This window comes from Heterodontus francisci, chromosome 24 (assembly GCF_036365525.1).
Source record: "Heterodontus francisci isolate sHetFra1 chromosome 24, sHetFra1.hap1, whole genome shotgun sequence".
NCBI lineage: Eukaryota > Metazoa > Chordata > Chondrichthyes > Heterodontiformes > Heterodontidae > Heterodontus > Heterodontus francisci.
This window is the reverse complement of record NC_090394.1, coordinates 62,138,056-62,155,589: the sequence shown is the minus strand read 5'-3', so window position 1 is coordinate 62,155,589 and position 17,534 is coordinate 62,138,056. Positions and strand designations below refer to the sequence as shown.

General features: G+C 51.4%; 1 protein-coding gene across 1 annotated transcript in view; it reads right to left on the bottom strand.

Moving 5' to 3' along the window:
• The window catches only part of LOC137383459 (Golgi apparatus membrane protein TVP23 homolog A-like), a 78,775-nt gene extending 61,241 nt beyond the window's left edge, over positions 1-17,534 (bottom strand). The window contains exons 1-2 of the mRNA XM_068056393.1: positions 17,317-17,534; positions 17,090-17,172 (exon numbers count right to left, since the gene is read on the bottom strand). Of these exons, the coding sequence (XP_067912494.1) occupies positions 17,090-17,172; positions 17,317-17,325 (92 nt within the window). The 5' untranslated portion in view covers positions 17,326-17,534. The remainder of the gene's footprint in view (positions 1-17,089; positions 17,173-17,316) is intronic.

Sequence of the window (17,534 nt, the reverse complement as noted above, 5' to 3'; positions counted from 1 at the left end):
AGAGAGAGAGAGAGAGTGCGGGGGGCGAGGAGAGAGAGAGAGAGAGAGAGAGTGCGGGGGCGGAGAGAGAGAGAGAGAAGAGAGAGTGCGGGGGCGAGAGAGAGAGAGAGAGAGAGAGAGAGTGCGGGGCGGAGTAGAGAGAGAGAGAGAGAGAGAGTGCGGGGGCGGAGGAGAGAGAGAGAGAGAGAGAGTGCGGGGGCGGAGAGAGAGAGAGAGAGAGAGAGTGCGGGGGCGGAGAGAGAGAGAGAGAGAGAGTGCTGGGGGCGGAGAGAGAGAGAGAGAGAGAGAGTGCGGGGGCGGAGAGAGAGAGAGAGAGAGAGAGTGCGGGGCGGAGAGAGAGAGAGAGAGAGTGCGGGGCGAGAGAGAGAGAGAGAGAGAGAGTGCGGGGGCGGAGAGAGAGAGAGAGAGAGAGAGAGTGCGGGGGCGGAGAGAGAGAGAGAGAGAGAGAGTGCGGGGGCGGAGAGAGAGAGAGAGAGAGAGTGCGGGGCGGAGAGAGAGAGAGAGAGAGAGAGTGCGGGGGCGGAGAGAGAGAGAGAGAGAGAGAGTGCGGGGGCGGAGAGAGAGAGAGAGATGAGAGAGAGAGTGCGGGGGCGGAGAGAGAGAGAGAGAGAGAGAGTGCGGGGGCGGAGAGAGAGAGAGAGAGAGAGAGTGCGGGGGCGGAGAGAGAGAGAGAGAGAGAGTGCGGGGGCGGGAGAGAGAGAGAGAGAGAGAGAGTGCGGGGGCGGAGAGAGAGAGAGAGAGAGAGAGTGCGGGGGCGGAGAGAGAGAGAGAGAGAGAGAGTGCGGGGGCGGAGAGAGAGAGAGAGAGAGAGTGCGGGGGCGGAGAGAGAGAGAGAGAGAGAGAGTGCGGGGGCGGAGAGAGAGAGAGAGAGAGAAGAGAGAGTGCGGGGGCGGAGAGAGAGAGAGAGAGAGAGTGCGGGGGCGGAGAGAGAGAGAGAGAGAGAGTGCGGGGGCGGAGAGAGAGAGAGAGAGAGAGTGCGGGGGCGAGAGAGAGAGAGAGAGAGAGAGTGCGGGGGCGGAGAGAGAGAGAGAGAGAGAGTGCGGGGGCGGAGAGAGAGAGAGAGAGAGAGTGCGGGGGCGGAGAGAGAGAGAGAGAGAGAGTGCGGGGGCGGAGAGAGAGAGAGAGAGAGAGTGCGGGGGCGGAGAGAGAGAGAGAGAGAGAGTGCGGGGGCGGAGAGAGAGAGAGAGAGAGAGAGTGCGGGGGCGGAGAGAGAGAGAGAGAGAGAGTGCGGGGGCGGAGAGAGAGAGAGAGAGAGAGTGCGGGGGCGGAGAGAGAGAGAGAGAGAGAGAGTGCGGGGGCGGAGAGAGAGAGAGAGAGAGAGTGCGGGGGCGGAGAGAGAGAGAGAGAGAGAGAGTGCGGGGGCGGAGAGAGAGAGAGAGAGAGAGAGAGTGCGGGGGCGGAGAGAGAGAGAGAGAGAGAGTGCGGGGGCGGAGAGAGAGAGAGAGAGAGAGTGCGGGGCGGAGAGAGAGAGAGAGAGAGAGTGCGGGGGCGGAGAGAGAGAGAGAGAGAGAGTGCGGGGGCGGAGAGAGAGAGAGAGAGAGAGTGCGGGGGCGGAGAGAGAGAGAGAGAGAGAGAGTGCGGGGGCGGAGAGAGAGAGAGAGAGAGAGTGCGGGGGCGGAGAGAGAGAGAGAGAGAGAGTGCGGGGGCGGAGAGAGAGAGAGAGAGAGAGTGCGGGGGCGGAGAGAGAGAGAGAGAGAGAGTGCGGGGGCGGAGAGAGAGAGAGAGAGAGAGTGCGGGGGCGGAGAGAGAGAGAGAGAGAGAGTGCGGGGGCGGAGAGAGAGAGAGAGAGAGAGTGCGGGGCGAGAGAGAGAGAGAGAGAGTGCGGGGGCGGAGAGAGAGAGAGAGAGAGAGTGCGGGGGCGGAGAGAGAGAGAGAGAGAGAGTGCGGGGGCGGAGAGAGAGAGAGAGAGAGAGTGCGGGGGCGGAGAGAGAGAGAGAGAGAGAGTGCGGGGCGGAGAGAGAGAGAGAGAGAGAGTGCGGGGGCGGAGAGAGAGAGAGAGAGAGAGTGCGGGGGCGGAGAGAGAGAGAGAGAGAGAGTGCGGGGGCGGAGAGAGAGAGAGAGAGAGAGTGCGGGGGCGGAGAGAGAGAGAGAGAGAGAGTGCGGGGGCGGAGAGAGAGAGAGAGAGAGAGTGCGGGGGCGGAGAGAGAGAGAGAGAGAGAGAGTGCGGGGGCGGAGAGAGAGAGAGAGAGAGTGCGGGGGCGGAGAGAGAGAGAGAGAGAGAGTGCGGGGGCGGAGAGAGAGAGAGAGAGAGAGTGCGGGGGCGGAGAGAGAGAGAGAGAGAGAGTGCGGGGGCGGAGAGAGAGAGAGAGGAGAGAGTGCGGGGGCGGAGAGAGAGAGAGAGAGAGAGTGCGGGGGCGGAGAGAGAGAGAGAGAGAGAGTGCGGGGGCGAGAGAGAGAGAGAGAGAGAGTGCGGGGGCGGAGAGAGAGAGAGAGAGAGAGTGCGGGGGCGGAGAGAGAGAGAGAGAGAGTGCGGGGCGGAGAGAGAGAGAGAGAGAGAGTGCGGGGGCGGAGAGAGAGAGAGAGAGAGAGTGCGGGGGCGGAGAGAGAGAGAGTGCGGGGGCGGAGAGAGAGAGAGTGCGGGGCGGAGAGAGAGAGAGTGCGGGGGCGGAGAGAGAGAGAGTGCGGGGGCGGAGAGAGAGAGAGAGTGCGGGGGCGGAGAGAGAGAGAGTGCGGGGGCGGAGAGAGAGAGAGTGCGGGGGGCGGAGAGAGAGAGAGTGCGGGGGCGGAGAGAGAGAGAGTGCGGGGGCGGAGAGAGAGAGAGTGCGGGGGCGGAGAGAGAGAGAGTGCGGGGGCGGAGAGAGAGAGAGTGCGGGGGCGGAGAGAGAGAGAGTGCGGGGGCGGAGAGAGAGAGAGAGTGCGGGGGCGGAGAGAGAGAGAGTGCGGGGGCGGAGGAGAGAGAGAGTGCGGGGGCGGAGAGAGAGAGAGTGCGGGGGCGGGAGAGAGAGAGAGTGCGGGGGCGGAGAGAGAGAGAGTGCGGGGGCGGAGAGAGAGAGAGTGCGGGGGCGGAGAGAGAGAGAGTGCGGGGGCGGAGAGAGAGAGAGTGCGGGGGCGGAGAGAGAGAGAGTGCGGGGGCGGGAGAGAGAGAGAGTGCGGGGGCGGAGAGAGAGAGAGTGCGGGGGCGGAGAGAGAGAGAGTGCGGGGGCGGAGAGAGAGAGAGTGCGGGGGCGGAGAGAGAGAGAGTGCGGGGGCGGAGAGAGAGAGAGTGCGGGGGCGGAGAGAGAGAGAGTGCGGGGGCGGAGAGAGAGAGAGTGCGGGGGCGGAGAGAGAGAGAGTGCGGGGGCGGAGAGAGAGAGAGTGCGGGGGCGGAGAGAGAGAGAGTGCGGGGGCGGAGAGAGAGAGAGTGCGGGGGCGGAGAGAGAGAGAGTGCGGGGGCGGAGAGAGAGAGAGTGCGGGGGCGGAGAGAGAGAGAGTGCGGGGGCGGAGAGAGAGAGAGTGCGGGGGCGGAGAGAGAGAGAGTGCGGGGGCGGAGAGAGAGAGAGTGCGGGGGCGGAGAGAGAGAGAGTGCGGGGGCGGAGAGAGAGAGAGTGCGGGGGCGGAGAGAGAGAGAGTGCGGGGGCGGAGAGAGAGAGAGTGCGGGGGCGGAGAGAGAGAGAGTGCGGGGGCGGAGAGAGAGAGAGTGCGGGGGCGGAGAGAGAGAGAGTGCGGGGGCGGAGAGAGAGAGAGTGCGGGGGCGGAGAGAGAGAGAGTGCGGGGGCGGAGAGAGAGAGAGTGCGGGGGCGGAGAGAGAGAGAGTGCGGGGGCGGAGAGAGAGAGAGTGCGGGGGCGGAGAGAGAGAGAGTGCGGGGGCGGAGAGAGAGAGAGTGCGGGGGCGGAGAGAGAGAGAGTGCGGGGGCGGAGAGAGAGAGAGTGCGGGGGCGGAGAGAGAGAGAGTGCGGGGGCGGAGAGAGAGATAGTGCGGGGGCGGAGAGAGAGAGAGTGCGGGGGCGGAGAGAGAGAGAGTGCGGGGGCGGAGAGAGAGAGAGTGCGGGGCGGAGAGAGAGAGAGTGCGGGGGCGGAGAGAGAGAGAGTGCGGGGGCGGAGAGAGAGAGAGTGCGGGGGCGGAGAGAGAGAGAGTGCGGGGGCGGAGAGAGAGAGAGTGCGGGGGCGGAGAGAGAGAGAGTGCGGGGGCGGAGAGAGAGAGAGTGCGGGGGCGGAGAGAGAGAGAGTGCGGGGGCGGAGAGAGAGAGAGTGCGGGGGCGGAGAGAGAGAGAGTGCGGGGGCGGAGAGAGAGAGAGTGCGGGGGCGGAGAGAGAGAGAGTGCGGGGGCGGAGAGAGAGAGAGTGCGGGGGCGGAGAGAGAGAGAGTGCGGGGGCGGAGAGAGAGAGAGTGCGGGGGCGGAGAGAGAGAGAGTGCGGGGGCGGAGAGAGAGAGAGTGCGGGGGCGGAGAGAGAGAGAGTGCGGGGGCGGAGAGAGAGAGAGTGCGGGGGCGGAGAGAGAGAGAGTGCGGGGGCGGAGAGAGAGAGAGTGCGGGGGCGGAGAGAGAGAGAGTGCGGGGGCGGAGAGAGAGAGAGTGCGGGGGCGGAGAGAGAGAGAGTGCGGGGGCGGAGAGAGAGAGAGTGCGGGGGCGGAGAGAGAGAGAGTGCGGGGGCGGAGAGAGAGAGAGTGCGGGGGCGGAGAGAGAGAGAGTGCGGGGGCGGAGAGAGAGAGAGTGCGGGGGCGGAGAGAGAGAGAGTGCGGGGGCGGAGAGAGAGAGAGTGCGGGGGCGGAGAGAGAGAGAGTGCGGGGGCGGAGAGAGAGAGAGTGCGGGGGCGGAGAGAGAGAGAGTGCGGGGGCGGAGAGAGAGAGAGTGCGGGGGCGGAGAGAGAGAGAGTGCGGGGGCGGAGAGAGAGAGAGTGCGGGGGCGGAGAGAGAGAGAGTGCGGGGGCGGAGAGAGAGAGAGTGCGGGGGCGGAGAGAGAGAGAGTGCGGGGGCGGAGAGAGAGAGAGTGCGGGGGCGGAGAGAGAGAGAGTGCGGGGGCGGAGAGAGAGAGAGTGCGGGGGCGGAGAGAGAGAGAGTGCGGGGGCGGAGAGAGAGAGAGTGCGGGGGCGGAGAGAGAGAGAGTGCGGGGGCGGAGAGAGAGAGAGTGCGGGGGCGGAGAGAGAGAGAGTGCGGGGGCGGAGAGAGAGAGAGTGCGGGGGCGGAGAGAGAGAGAGTGCGGGGGCGGAGAGAGAGAGAGTGCGGGGGCGGAGAGAGAGAGAGTGCGGGGGCGGAGAGAGAGAGAGTGCGGGGGCGGAGAGAGAGAGAGTGCGGGGGCGGAGAGAGAGAGAGTGCGGGGGCGGAGAGAGAGAGAGTGCGGGGGCGGAGAGAGAGAGAGTGCGGGGGCGGAGAGAGAGAGAGTGCGGGGGCGGAGAGAGAGAGAGTGCGGGGGCGGAGAGAGAGAGAGTGCGGGGGCGGAGAGAGAGAGAGTGCGGGGGCGGAGAGAGAGAGAGTGCGGGGGCGGAGAGAGAGAGAGTGCGGGGGCGGAGAGAGAGAGAGTGCGGGGGCGGAGAGAGAGAGTGCGGGGGCGGAGAGAGAGAGTGCGGGGGCGGAGAGAGAGAGTGCGGGGGCGGAGAGAGAGAGTGCGGGGGCGGAGAGAGAGAGTGCGGGGGCGGAGAGAGAGAGTGCGGGGGCGGAGAGAGAGAGTGCGGGGGCGGAGAGAGAGAGTGCGGGGGCGGAGAGAGAGAGTGCGGGGGCGGAGAGAGAGAGTGCGGGGGCGGAGAGAGAGAGTGCGGGGGCGGAGAGAGAGAGTGCGGGGGCGGAGAGAGAGTGTGCGGGGGCGGAGAGAGAGTGTGCGGGGGCGGAGAGAGAGTGTGCGGGGGCGGAGAGAGAGTGTGCGGGGGCGGAGAGAGAGTGTGCGGGGGTGGAGAGAGAGTGTGCGGGGGTGGAGAGAGAGTGTGTGGGGGTGGAGAGAGAGTGTGTGGGGGTGGAGAGAGAGTGTGTGGGGGTGGAGAGAGAGTGTGTGGGGGTGGAGAGAGAGTGTGTGGGGGTGGAGAGAGAGAGTGTGGGGGTGGAGAGAGAGAGTGTGGGGGTGGAGAGAGAGAGTGTGGGGGTGGAGAGAGAGAGTGTGGGGGTGGAGAGAGAGAGTGTGGGGGTGGAGAGAGAGAGTGTGGGGGTGGAGAGAGAGAGTGTGGGGGTGGAAAGAGAGGAAACAGGCTGGAGCTCTTTTCTCTGGAAAAGACTGAAATTACTTGATGGAAGCCTTTAAAATTATGAATGGGTTCAACAGGGTAGACGTCGAGATGTTTCCACTTGTCAGGGAGCCTAATAATAGGGGCCATAATTATAATAGTTACTAACAAATCCAATTAAGGAATTTAAGAAAAACGTCTTTACTCAGAGGCTAATAAGAATGTGGAATGCATTACTACATGGCCTGGTGGAGGCAAATAGAATAGATGCATTTAAGAGGAAGCTCGGTAAATGCATGAGGATGAATGAAATAGAAGGAGATTTTGATTATGTTGATAGAGTGAAAAGACACAAGGTTGGAGGAGGCTCATGTGCAGCATAAAAACCAGCATAGAACTGTTGGGCTGAATAGTTTGTTTCTGTGCTATAAAATTCTGCTGACATGCAAGAGTTAGCAATGATCATAATTTCACAGAATGCAGAAACAGATACTACATATGGATATACTGGGCATTTTTGAAGAAGTGGTATCATAAACCATTAGCCAACATGATTAAAGTTAATTCAGCATTTTACATCATGTTACTGGCACTAGATTCAGTCGGCTTAAATCAGATTGGACCAAACTGCACTAATACTGGCCAGCTTCTCAAACTAGCTACGTAATTTTGCTTCTTGGAAATTACTATTTGATCATCCCAATAACATTACAGCATGCCCAGACTTAAGGTGGCTACCAAGCAGCATTCCTCCTCCAAGCCTTTGACAATGGTGAGTTGTGCAGGTTTCAGTTTTTCCTTCCACATCCCACCTGATGTATTATGACATTGCGGAAGTTGGCACTGAAAAAAAAAGTTGCTGCACCAGTTTCAAGGCCAACAATCATAGCTAATGTATTACTAATGACCAAACATGCCACAGCAGAGTCGCAGTGCTGGAACATAAATATGTGGTTTATGATTTCACAGCTACTTAACAAAATGTGTAATAATTAGACTTCCTCATGACAACCGCCAATCATTAACCATTTCATATTGGGGTGGAATGAAAGACAAGCACTTTCAGAAGGAATAGCTTTACAGCTCTTTAGAAAATCAATGTGCAGAAACGTGAAGGTCCAATCCTCATTCGGCTGAGTTCCTACTCAGAAGATGGGAAGATTCAAGCTGCTGAAGATTTGGAGGGAGAGTTATCAATGGATTGCTTTGTGCACCCACTTTAGTAGCCTGTTGACGAGTAATATTGATGGAGAATTGGAATGTCACCCACTCACAGGAGTGTGTGGCCCAGCAGAATAAAGAGAAGACCAGAGGGCTATAGAAAGGAAGAAAAAAGCACATGAATAATATATACCAAATATCCTTCATATTTATAAATCATCATAATCTCTATCTCCCTCATCGTCCAAGGAGCCCTATTTTTGGTTTCCTTATCTTTCACCTTTGTTGGTATGTGCCTCGCCTGTATCTGAAGCATCTCTTCCTTCAAGATAACCCATTGTTCCATCACAGATTTTTCTGTCAGTCTTTGGCTCCATTTTATCCTGGCTAGATTCCATCTCATCACTTTGAAATTAGCACTCTTCAAATCTACCATAGTTCCTTGCTTTTGTGCATTAGGGTCTAACCCTTCTGATATAATGATCACTTTTCCCCGACTGTTCCCCACAAACTTGGTCCACTTGGCCTCTTCTCCCAGCATCAGATCCACCAATGCCTCCTTTCTACTTGGGCCGAGAACACACTGATCAAGGAAGTTCTTCTGAACACATTTCAAAAATTCCTTCCCCCTGCTTACCCTTTACTTTAATATTATCCCAATTGATCACTTGGGTAAAGTCCCCCAATATCACCACTCTCGTACTTGCACAGCTGTGATTTCCCTGCAGATTTGCTCTTCTATTTCACAATTTGGAGGCCTATAGAATACCCCTAGCAGTGTAATGATACCCTTTCTGCTATTTCAATCCTGTCTTTAATTCCTCATAGCCCTTCTCAGTCTGCTTCTATCTAATATGGAACTACTCCCTTCTCTAGTACTGTCCAACACTCTCTCATTTATGCACCTTAATTCCTCTTTTCCATTTCTATGCTGGTTCCATCCCCCTGCCAATTTAGTTTAAACCTTCCCTAACCAAGTATTATTATGTATTATTCTTTTCAAATAAACTGTGTTTTCAGACTCTCAAATGAGAACTAGGCCAAAGACAATAAGTTGAGGGGAGGTGAATAGGAAGACAAGACTGGCAAAGAGAGAATATGAGAATAGAATGGCAGTTAACACAAAAATCTTCTACTGGTGTCAGCAGGTAGCAAGAGGTGGAATGGCGCCTATTGGGGACAAAGAGGGCAATATATGCTTCAAGGCACAGGCCAAGGCTAAAATACTTAATGAGTACTAGGTATCGGTGTTTACAAAGGAAGAGGAATTTGACAAAATATAGGTAGAAGCAGAGAGAGTGAAGGCAATAGATAGGGTAAATTTGGAGAGGAGGGAGGTACTGGAACGGCTGCCTATGCTTAGGGTAGATAATTCACCTGATGGGAAGGCTTGCATCCCAGGTTGCTAAAACCGTTCATTCACTGTCACTGGGTCAAGATCCTGGAGCTCCCTTCCTAACAGCACTGTTGATGTACCTACCCCCAAAGGATTGCAGCAGTTCAAGAAGGCAGCTCACCACTATCTTCTCAAGGGCAATCAGGGATCGGCAATAAGTGCTGGCCTAGCCAGTGATGCCCACATCCCCTGAACAAATTTTTTAAAAAAGTGGTGATGGAGATAGCGGAAGGGCTTGCCATAATCTTCCAATCTTTCCTAGAGACGGGGGAGGTGCCATTGGATAGGAAAGTGGCAAATGTGACACCCTTATTCATGAAAGGGTGTAAGGACAGTCCTAGCAACAACAGTTCCAGTTAGTTTAACATCACTGGTGGGTAAGGTTTTAGAAACAATAATCGGGGGAAAAAAGAAAATCAACAGGCACTTGGAGAGGTTTGAGTTAATAAAGGATAACCAGCATGAACTTGTAAAAAGATCATGTTTGACTAATCTAATTGAATTTTTTGATGAAGTAGCAGAGAAGGTTGATGAAGGGAATGCAGCGGACGTTGACTATATGGATTTTAGGAAAGTGTTTGATAAAGTACCACAAAGGTTGGTTAACAAAACTGAGGCTCATGAAATAGGAGAGTCAGTGCCCAATTGGATAAAAAAAAAAGTTGGCTCAAGGTCAGAAAACAGCAAGTCGTGGTAAATGGTTGTTTTTCAGACTGGAGGATGGTAGACAGTGATGATTCCCAAGAATCAGTGCTAGGACCACTGAAAACTTGGATCTTGGAATACAGAGTAGAGTTTCAAAATTTGTCCATGATACCAAACTCGGAGGAGTGGCAAACAGTGAGGATGATACGAACTAGAGGCCTGCTACCCGAACCGGACGACGTGTCAGGTTCGAGTCAGGTCGGGCCCATCATCCGGGGCCAGCTTTCGGGCTCGAGTCAGATAGGGCCAAGTCCAGATCGAGTCGGGTCGGGACAGACACACACGATAAGTGCTCTGCTGGAATTTTTTTTAAAACTTACCCGAGCTGGGAGTCCGATTGAAACCGAGTCTGCGCAGAGCAACTGGTGTCACTATGGCATCATCGCACATGCGCTGCAGCTTTTCTTACAGGTTCAGTGTTAGGAAGGTAAGTCAAGGGATGCTCGGGGCAAAATCGGGGGGGACTCAAGCCAGGTCGGGCTTGGGTCCGTTGTAGTTCGGGTCGGGTTCTTTTTCCCGACCTAATATGAACTGCCTGCAACAGGACAGATAGGCTAGCAGAATGGGCAGACTAGTGGCAGATGGAATTTAATACAGACAAGTGTGAGGTGACTCATTTTGGCAGAAGGGATAGGGTGAGGCAATATAGGCTTAATGGCACAGTTCTAAAGAGCAAGGACAGAGGGACCTGGGGGTGCATGTGCATCAATCTTTGAAGGTGACAGGGCATAGTGAGAGTGGTTAGCAAAGAATATGGGATGTTGAGCTTCATAAATAGAGATGTCGAGTACAAAAGCAGGAAGGTTATGCTGAACCTTTATAAAGTTGGGTTAGGCCCCAACTAGAGTACGGAGTCCAGTTCTGGTCACCATATTTTAGGAAGGATGTGAAGGTCCTTGAGGGTGCAGAGGAGATTTGCCAGAATGATTCCAGGGATGGAGGATTTTAGTTACACGGTTAGACTGGAAAAGCTTTGTCCCTGGAGCAAAGAAGATTGAGGGGAGATTTGATAGAGGTGTACAAGGTTATGACAGGCTTAGATAAGTTAGACACAGTGGCGCAGTGGTTAGCACCTCAGTCTCACAGCTCCAGGGACCCGGGTTCGATTCTGGGTACTGCCTGTGTGGAGTTTGTAAGTTCTCCCTGTGACTGCGTGGGTTTTCGCTGGGTGCTCCGGTTTCCTCCCACATGCCAAAGACTTGCAGGTGATAGGTAAATTGACCATTGTAAATTGCCCCTAGTGTAGGTAGGTGGTAGGGAATATGGGATTACTGTAGGGTTAGTATAAATGGGTGGTTCTTGGTCGGCACAGACTTGGTGGGCCGAAGGGCCTGTTTCAGTGCTGTATCTCTAAATAAATCAACTAAATAAATAAACAACAGTTCCCATTAACTGATGGTACAAGGACTAGGGGACACAGATTGAAGGTTTTGGGAAAGAGATGCAAGGGGAATATGAGGAAGAATTTTTTTTTTTTAACGCAGTGGGTGGTAATGACCTGAAACTTGCTGCCCACGAGGCTGGTGGAAGCAGAGATAATCAAAGATGTCAAAAGGAAATTGAATGGGCACTTGAAAGAAATAAACTTGCAGGACTACGGGGATTGAGCAGGGGAGTGGGACTGAGTGGATTGCTCCGCGGGCAGCCAGCATGGATTTGATGGGCCAAATGGCCTCCTTCAATGCCATAAATGACTATGTTAATGTCTCTAATAGAATTATATCTACAAATTTGTACATCCCTCCCCCATTTTCTCCTCTTATCTACCTAAAGCAATGATTCATGGTAGAGCAGTGGGTAATAATAACCCTTTGATATGTTGCCTTCAGGCTATTCAGTCATAAGGGGCTCAGAGGTGGGGAGGAAGAATGATATACAGCCAAATCTGATTGCTGGAAAGTGATCACTGGGTACAGACACAGAGGTTCCCCACCTCACTGCCACCCTCCGCCCCCCCACCCCCTGCAAACAGGAGCAAGAACTCTGATTTTTCCCCTTTCCTAGCCCAGAGAACTCAGTTAACTGCAACATTTCACTGCTGAACCTGAAAGACATACAAGTGATTACATATAATGTTTTTGATGAAGTGTCAGATAATCTTCTAATGCGTTTAGACTTAGGACACAAATGCCCACAGTGTAGTAAGACACTGTTCTGATGAAACCTGAAACATAACCTCTTTCTCTCTCTACAGATGCTGTCTGACCTGCTGAGTGTTTCCATCTTCTAAACAGCACAAACTATAATATCAGCATACTGAATCTAGTTACTTCTTGTATCAATCTTTGGACCACAAGCTATGTGACAGATTTTCTGTGGCTTCTTCACTAAAACAGAACATACACATCTAAAATAAAAGCAAACACTCCTGGAAATATGAAGCTGATTATTCAGAATTTTGAGAGAGAAAATGCCCACTCATTTAGAATAATGGACCTACTATGTACTTGCAGTATTCTGTATTTTTATTTTAATGTTCAGCATTTGCAGTGATAGTTTTATATCAGAGACCAGGAAGTACAACAGTAAAAAGTCACTGAAAGAGGAGAGTGAGAATTTCAGTTATGGGATCACTATCTTTGGGACAAATCAATTTAATGTTTGCCGTCTGTTGCAAAGAAAGGAGAAAGGTTTCAATAATGAATCTAGGACAGCTGTCTAGAGTGTGTTTTTAATTCACAAGAAAGGAGGCAGATTTGGATTTATTTCTAAAAAATGAAGTAGGAAAAGTAGATAATGTAAATGTAGGCAAAAAATATATACCATTAATATCATATACCTTGATCTTAGTAACAAGCATTTGCAGGACATCCAATGCAAATTTTGTTGGTAATACTTCTTCAAAAGAGCTCCAATAAATTTGTCAGACATGATTTGCCTTTTCAAATCTTTACTAACTGCCTTTAGTTAACTAATATCTCTCTAGGTGAATAATTTTATCCCATATTTGGCTTTTGGAGGCTTACCCACTACCAAATGTTCAGATAAGATGTCAGGTGAAATTTAATGCTGAAATGTTGAGGTGATACTTCTGGGTAGGAGGAATAAGAGAAGACATAGCCACCAAATGGATAAATGTTAAAAGAGCAGAGACGCTCGGGGGTTCAGATATACAAATGCTAAAAGTGGGAGGACAACATAGGAACAGGAGTAGGCCATTCAGCCCATAGGGTCTGTTCTCCCATTCAATTAAATCATGGCTGACCCCTTGACAGCACCTTCCAAACACACGACCTCTATCACCTCAGAGGACATAGGCAGCAGATGCATGGGAACACCATCACCTGCAAGTTCCCCTCCAAGCCACACACTATCCTGACATGGAACGATATCACTGGTCCTTCACTATTGCAGGGTCAAAAACCTGGAACTCCCTTCCCAACAGCATTGTGGGTGTACCTACACCAGATTGACGGCAACAGTTCAAGGCGGCGACTCACCACCACCTTCTCAAGGGCAATTAGAGAAGGACAATAAATGTTGGCCTTGGCAGCGATGCTCACATCCCATGAATGAATAAAAAAAACTGAACTCCATTTACCTGCCTTTGTTCCATATCTGTTGATAAACCCACCTAACAAAAATCTACTGATTTCTTTCCAGCCTCTGAAGGATTGATATTAGCAAGAGGCTATGGAGAAAGAGCAGGGCAATGCGACCAAGTGGATAGCTCTTTCAGAGCATCAGCACAGGCACTAAAATGCCCTCCTCTCTGCTGTAAAATGCTATGTTAACCAAAACAGTTCCTGTTACTAAGGAAGGACAATGGACATAATAGAAGCACTCTCAAATACCCAAGCTGCAATTAGTTATTCAAGGTACTTTTCAAGTATGGGAAACAGGCATATGGTGCTACCTCCTTGCTGCACCCTTAGGTGTAAATGAACCATAATTCAGAGGCCCAATAGCACTACAGGCCCATATTTTGACTGATACACAAACGTGTCATTGGGTTAAAGCCAACAGTTTCAGAGAAGTAAATGCTGGAACTTCTCCCATCTTTTTGGTCTCTGGAGGTACTTTTACATCAAATTCTGCTTTTCTCATTTTAGTAGAACAACCTTTGCATGGCTCATTCCTCCTTCTATGCTGTACGTCAAGAGCTCATCTCTGCAGGCAAAATGGGCTCTACTGTGGAATGCTGAAGTCTTGAGCACAAACCTGAACTGGCTCCCCATATTCACGTCACTGAAACCAGCAGCCTTAACCAGAAAGCATATTCAAAGCCCCAACTTTCCGCATGTCTATGAAACACTCAAATGCTCCTTGACCCTCATATCATTCGCAATTAGGAATGCAGTCAATGGAAGAAAAAAATTCATGTTTACCTGCAGCTCACTCAGTGTAAACGTGCCCTAGGTCTCCACATTAGAGAGACAGTCAATGTTAAAACAGAACAGTGCATCACTTGAGAGATTGCTCTACCAAAACAAACATCTAGAATTTGATTTTTGAAATGAAATACTAAGCGTATATAGTCTCCATGTGGAAAATTGGATAAAATTTAAAGGGGGGGAAAATACAGGGTCACAGGGAAAGCATAGGCAATGGAAAGAGTTTTGGATTGCTTTAGCAAAGGGATGACACAGTGAAGATGGGCCAGTGGCCTCCCTCTCTGATGTGAGCTTCGATGGAGCCTCCTATACCAATCTGAGAGTTTAAATGGCTGCAGAAATCTTTAAAACAAAGGCTGCTACAGGAACAATGACAACCAGAAAACTAAAATGTATCTATTATTTGGTTTCGATCAGAAATAAGTCAGCTCCCTTAAACCACCTCTGAAGCTGATCTGTCACTCTTCGAGAATCGGCCAACCAATAAATAGTGTGACTATCAGGCTGTCAGAGGGCTGTTAATTAACAATTGGTGCTACAAGACTGCCAGTTAAAAGAATGTATCAGAGATAGTGCATATCATTCGTGTATAATGTTGCATTGACAGGATAAGCAAATAAACAAACATACAAAATAAGGCATTAAGGGGGAGGCGGTAGCGTAGTGGTATTGTCACTGGACTAGTAACCCAGAGACCCAGGGTATTGCTCGGAGGACATTGGTTCAAATCCCATCACAACAGAAGGTGGTATTTGAATTCAATTAATAATAAATCTGGAATTAAAAGCTAGTCTAATGATGGCCATGAAACCATTGTCGATTGTTGTAAAAACCCATCTGGTTCACTAATGTCCTTTAGGGAAGGAAATCTGCTGTCCTTACCTGGTCTGGCCTACATGTGACTCCAGACACGCAGCAATGTGGTTGACTCTTACATGCCCTCTAAAATGGCCTAGCAAGCCACTCAGTTGTACCACCACCTCCTTCTCAAGGGCAATTAGGGATGGGCAATAAATACTGGCCTGATCAGCAACACCCACATCCCATGAACGAATAAAAAAAAAATTAAGCACCAAATGTAAATTTCATGTAAATCCAGAAGTAGCAAACCATGGTTAAAGTCATGGCACTAGTGGGTCTAACATTGAAAACACAAACTGATAGAAGCGGGACAATCAATGTGATGGAAAATGTTTCTGAACAGGACGGAGGTAATCATTTTGGTTTCAGACTGTAACCAATTTTTTCAAGTACATAGCATTACAACATAAATTAAGTGAGATGCAGAGCCACAATTATATAGGTTACTGTCCAACTTGCTCTTGCTGATCACTCCTCACATTTTCCCAGTGTTCACTGCTCTCTTCACACTAGGATATGGTTTCACAGATAGGGGAAAAACTGGTTCAAAATGAGAGCTGTCACAGAGTACGCATATCAAAATATGTCACAGTTTAAGACCAAAATAAGTAGTACTCCACAGATGGAACAAGGGGTAGTGACCAAATAGGAGGGAACGGCAGGAGTTAAAAGGTGGCACAAAACCCCAATGTCAACACTAGGGAAATGTGAGCAGTAACAGTTACCAACAGCGCAAGTGAAGCAGACTACAAACTCACAGACAAAAAGCAGCCATATTTAATCTTCAGACGGAGCTATATGAAAATGGTTTTAAGCTAACAGAGAGTGCAACAATCACTCACTCAGTGAGTTCTGATGGGTCTGGACAGTCAACTCACTGTGCTTTTCACTTTTAATTTGATCGCAGGATGTGGGCAACACTGGCAAGGGTGCATTTATTAGCTATCTCCTGCTGCTCTAAGAACTAAATGGCTTGCTAGGCCACCTCACAGGGCATATTGTATGGGATTAATGTTATCTGTAGACCAATTTAGGTAAGAGTGGCAGATTCCCTTCCCTGAAGTACATTCGTAAACAATTGGGTTTTTACAATAAGGTTCACAAGACTGATTCTTGCGATGAGGAGATTGCCCTATAAGGAAAAGTTGAGTAGAATTAAGCAAGTAACATTCGCACCACACAAGTGCCAGGCAATGACCATCTCCAACAAGAGAGAATCTAACCATCTCCCCATGAGATTCAACAGCATTACCATCGCTGAATCCCCCACTCACCTCCTGACTCCCCAAAGCCTGTCCACCATCGACAAAGCACAAGTCAGGAGTGCGATGGAATATTCTCCACTTGCCTGGATGGGTGCAGCTCCAACAACACTCAAGAAGCTCGACACCATCCAGGACAAAGCAGCCCGCTTGATTGGCACCCCACCTACAAACATTCACTCCCTCCACCACCGACACACAGTGGCAGCAGTGCGTACCATCTATAAAATGCACTGCAGCAATGCACCAAGGTTCCTTAGACAGCACCTTCCAAACCCACAACCTCTACCAACTAGAAGGGCAAGGGCAGCAAATGCATGGGAACACCACCACCTGCAAGTTCCCCTCCAAGTCACACACCATCCTGACTTGGAACTATATCGCCGTTCCTTCACTGTCGCTGGGTCAAAATCCTGGAACTCCCTTCCTAACAGCACTGTGGGTATACCTACCCCAAATGGACTGCAGCGGTTCAAAAAGGCAGCTCACCACCACCTTCTCATGGGCAATTAAGGATGGGCAATAAATGCTGGCCTGGCCAGCGACACCCACATCCCTGAATGAATAAAAAAAATCAGTCTATATTCTCTAGAATTGAGAAAAAAGTGATCTAATTGAAATGTATAAAATTCTTAAGGGGCTTGACAGGGTAGCTGATAGGGGAATGTTTCCCCTGGCTGGAAAATAAGTCTCAAAATAAGGGGTTGGCCATTTAGGACTGAGATGAGAAATTTCTTCACTCTAAGGGTTGTGAATCTTTGGAATTCTCTGCCTGAGAGAGCTGTGGATGTTCAGTCATTCAGCATATTCAAGAACAGAGGTGGATAGATTTTTGGATACTAAGGGATATAGGGATAGTGTGGGAAGGTGGATTTGAGGTAAATCAGCTATGATGTAAATGAAGGCTCGAAGGGCCAAACAGCCTACTCCTATTTCTTGTGTTCTTCTAATCTGACAAAATAGCATGTACATTTATTCCGATGCCAACCTGCAAATTTGCCATATTGAATTCAATTCACAACTTGTTTTGATTTGAACTTGTATCCCAAACTACTTTTATTCAAAACTCTACCTGCAAAGTCTCATCCATTTGGTTTTTTTTTTAACCTATAATTATGTGGGTCATTCTTATGACTCGACACAGATGCAAAATTCTAAATGCTAGCTGGAAGTATATTGGGGAAACTGTATGGGAACAATTGAGCTGGAATTTCCCCTTTTTCCGAGCTGTCCTCGGTATAAAGGGCAGATTTTCCAGGCCTCGCTCACCTGGCTCAGATGCTCAATGCACCGAGCGCCATTTACCTGATCCTATTTTTCCTCAGCGCCAGCTCCTCCTCCTCGGTGCCGAAGTCCAGGGACACGTCCTCAGTGTCGTCGACCAGCGCCTGAAGATGATGAAGAAAAGGAGATGAAGAAATGAAGGAGCCTTCGCCCAGGGGAGGCGAGACCTCGGCCAGCGGCTGGAAGATGTCCGGAGCGGGGCCTGTGGCAGCGAAGGGAGCGGCCTGCCCGGCAAGGCCCTGGCTTACCTGCCTCATGATCCCCCGGTGTCGGTATCGGTGCCGGTGCCGCCGCCTCCTGTCAGACCCCCGGCCGGTTGTCAAGGACTGGTGCACCCGTCAAATGCATCCGGGGCGAGCGCAGAGCCAAGAGAGCAGGAGCAGGATTCACTGCAACTATCATTTACATCCCCCACCCGGCTTACTAACTCTAAACTGGCCTCTACTCCCTTCTATAGCTCCTTAAA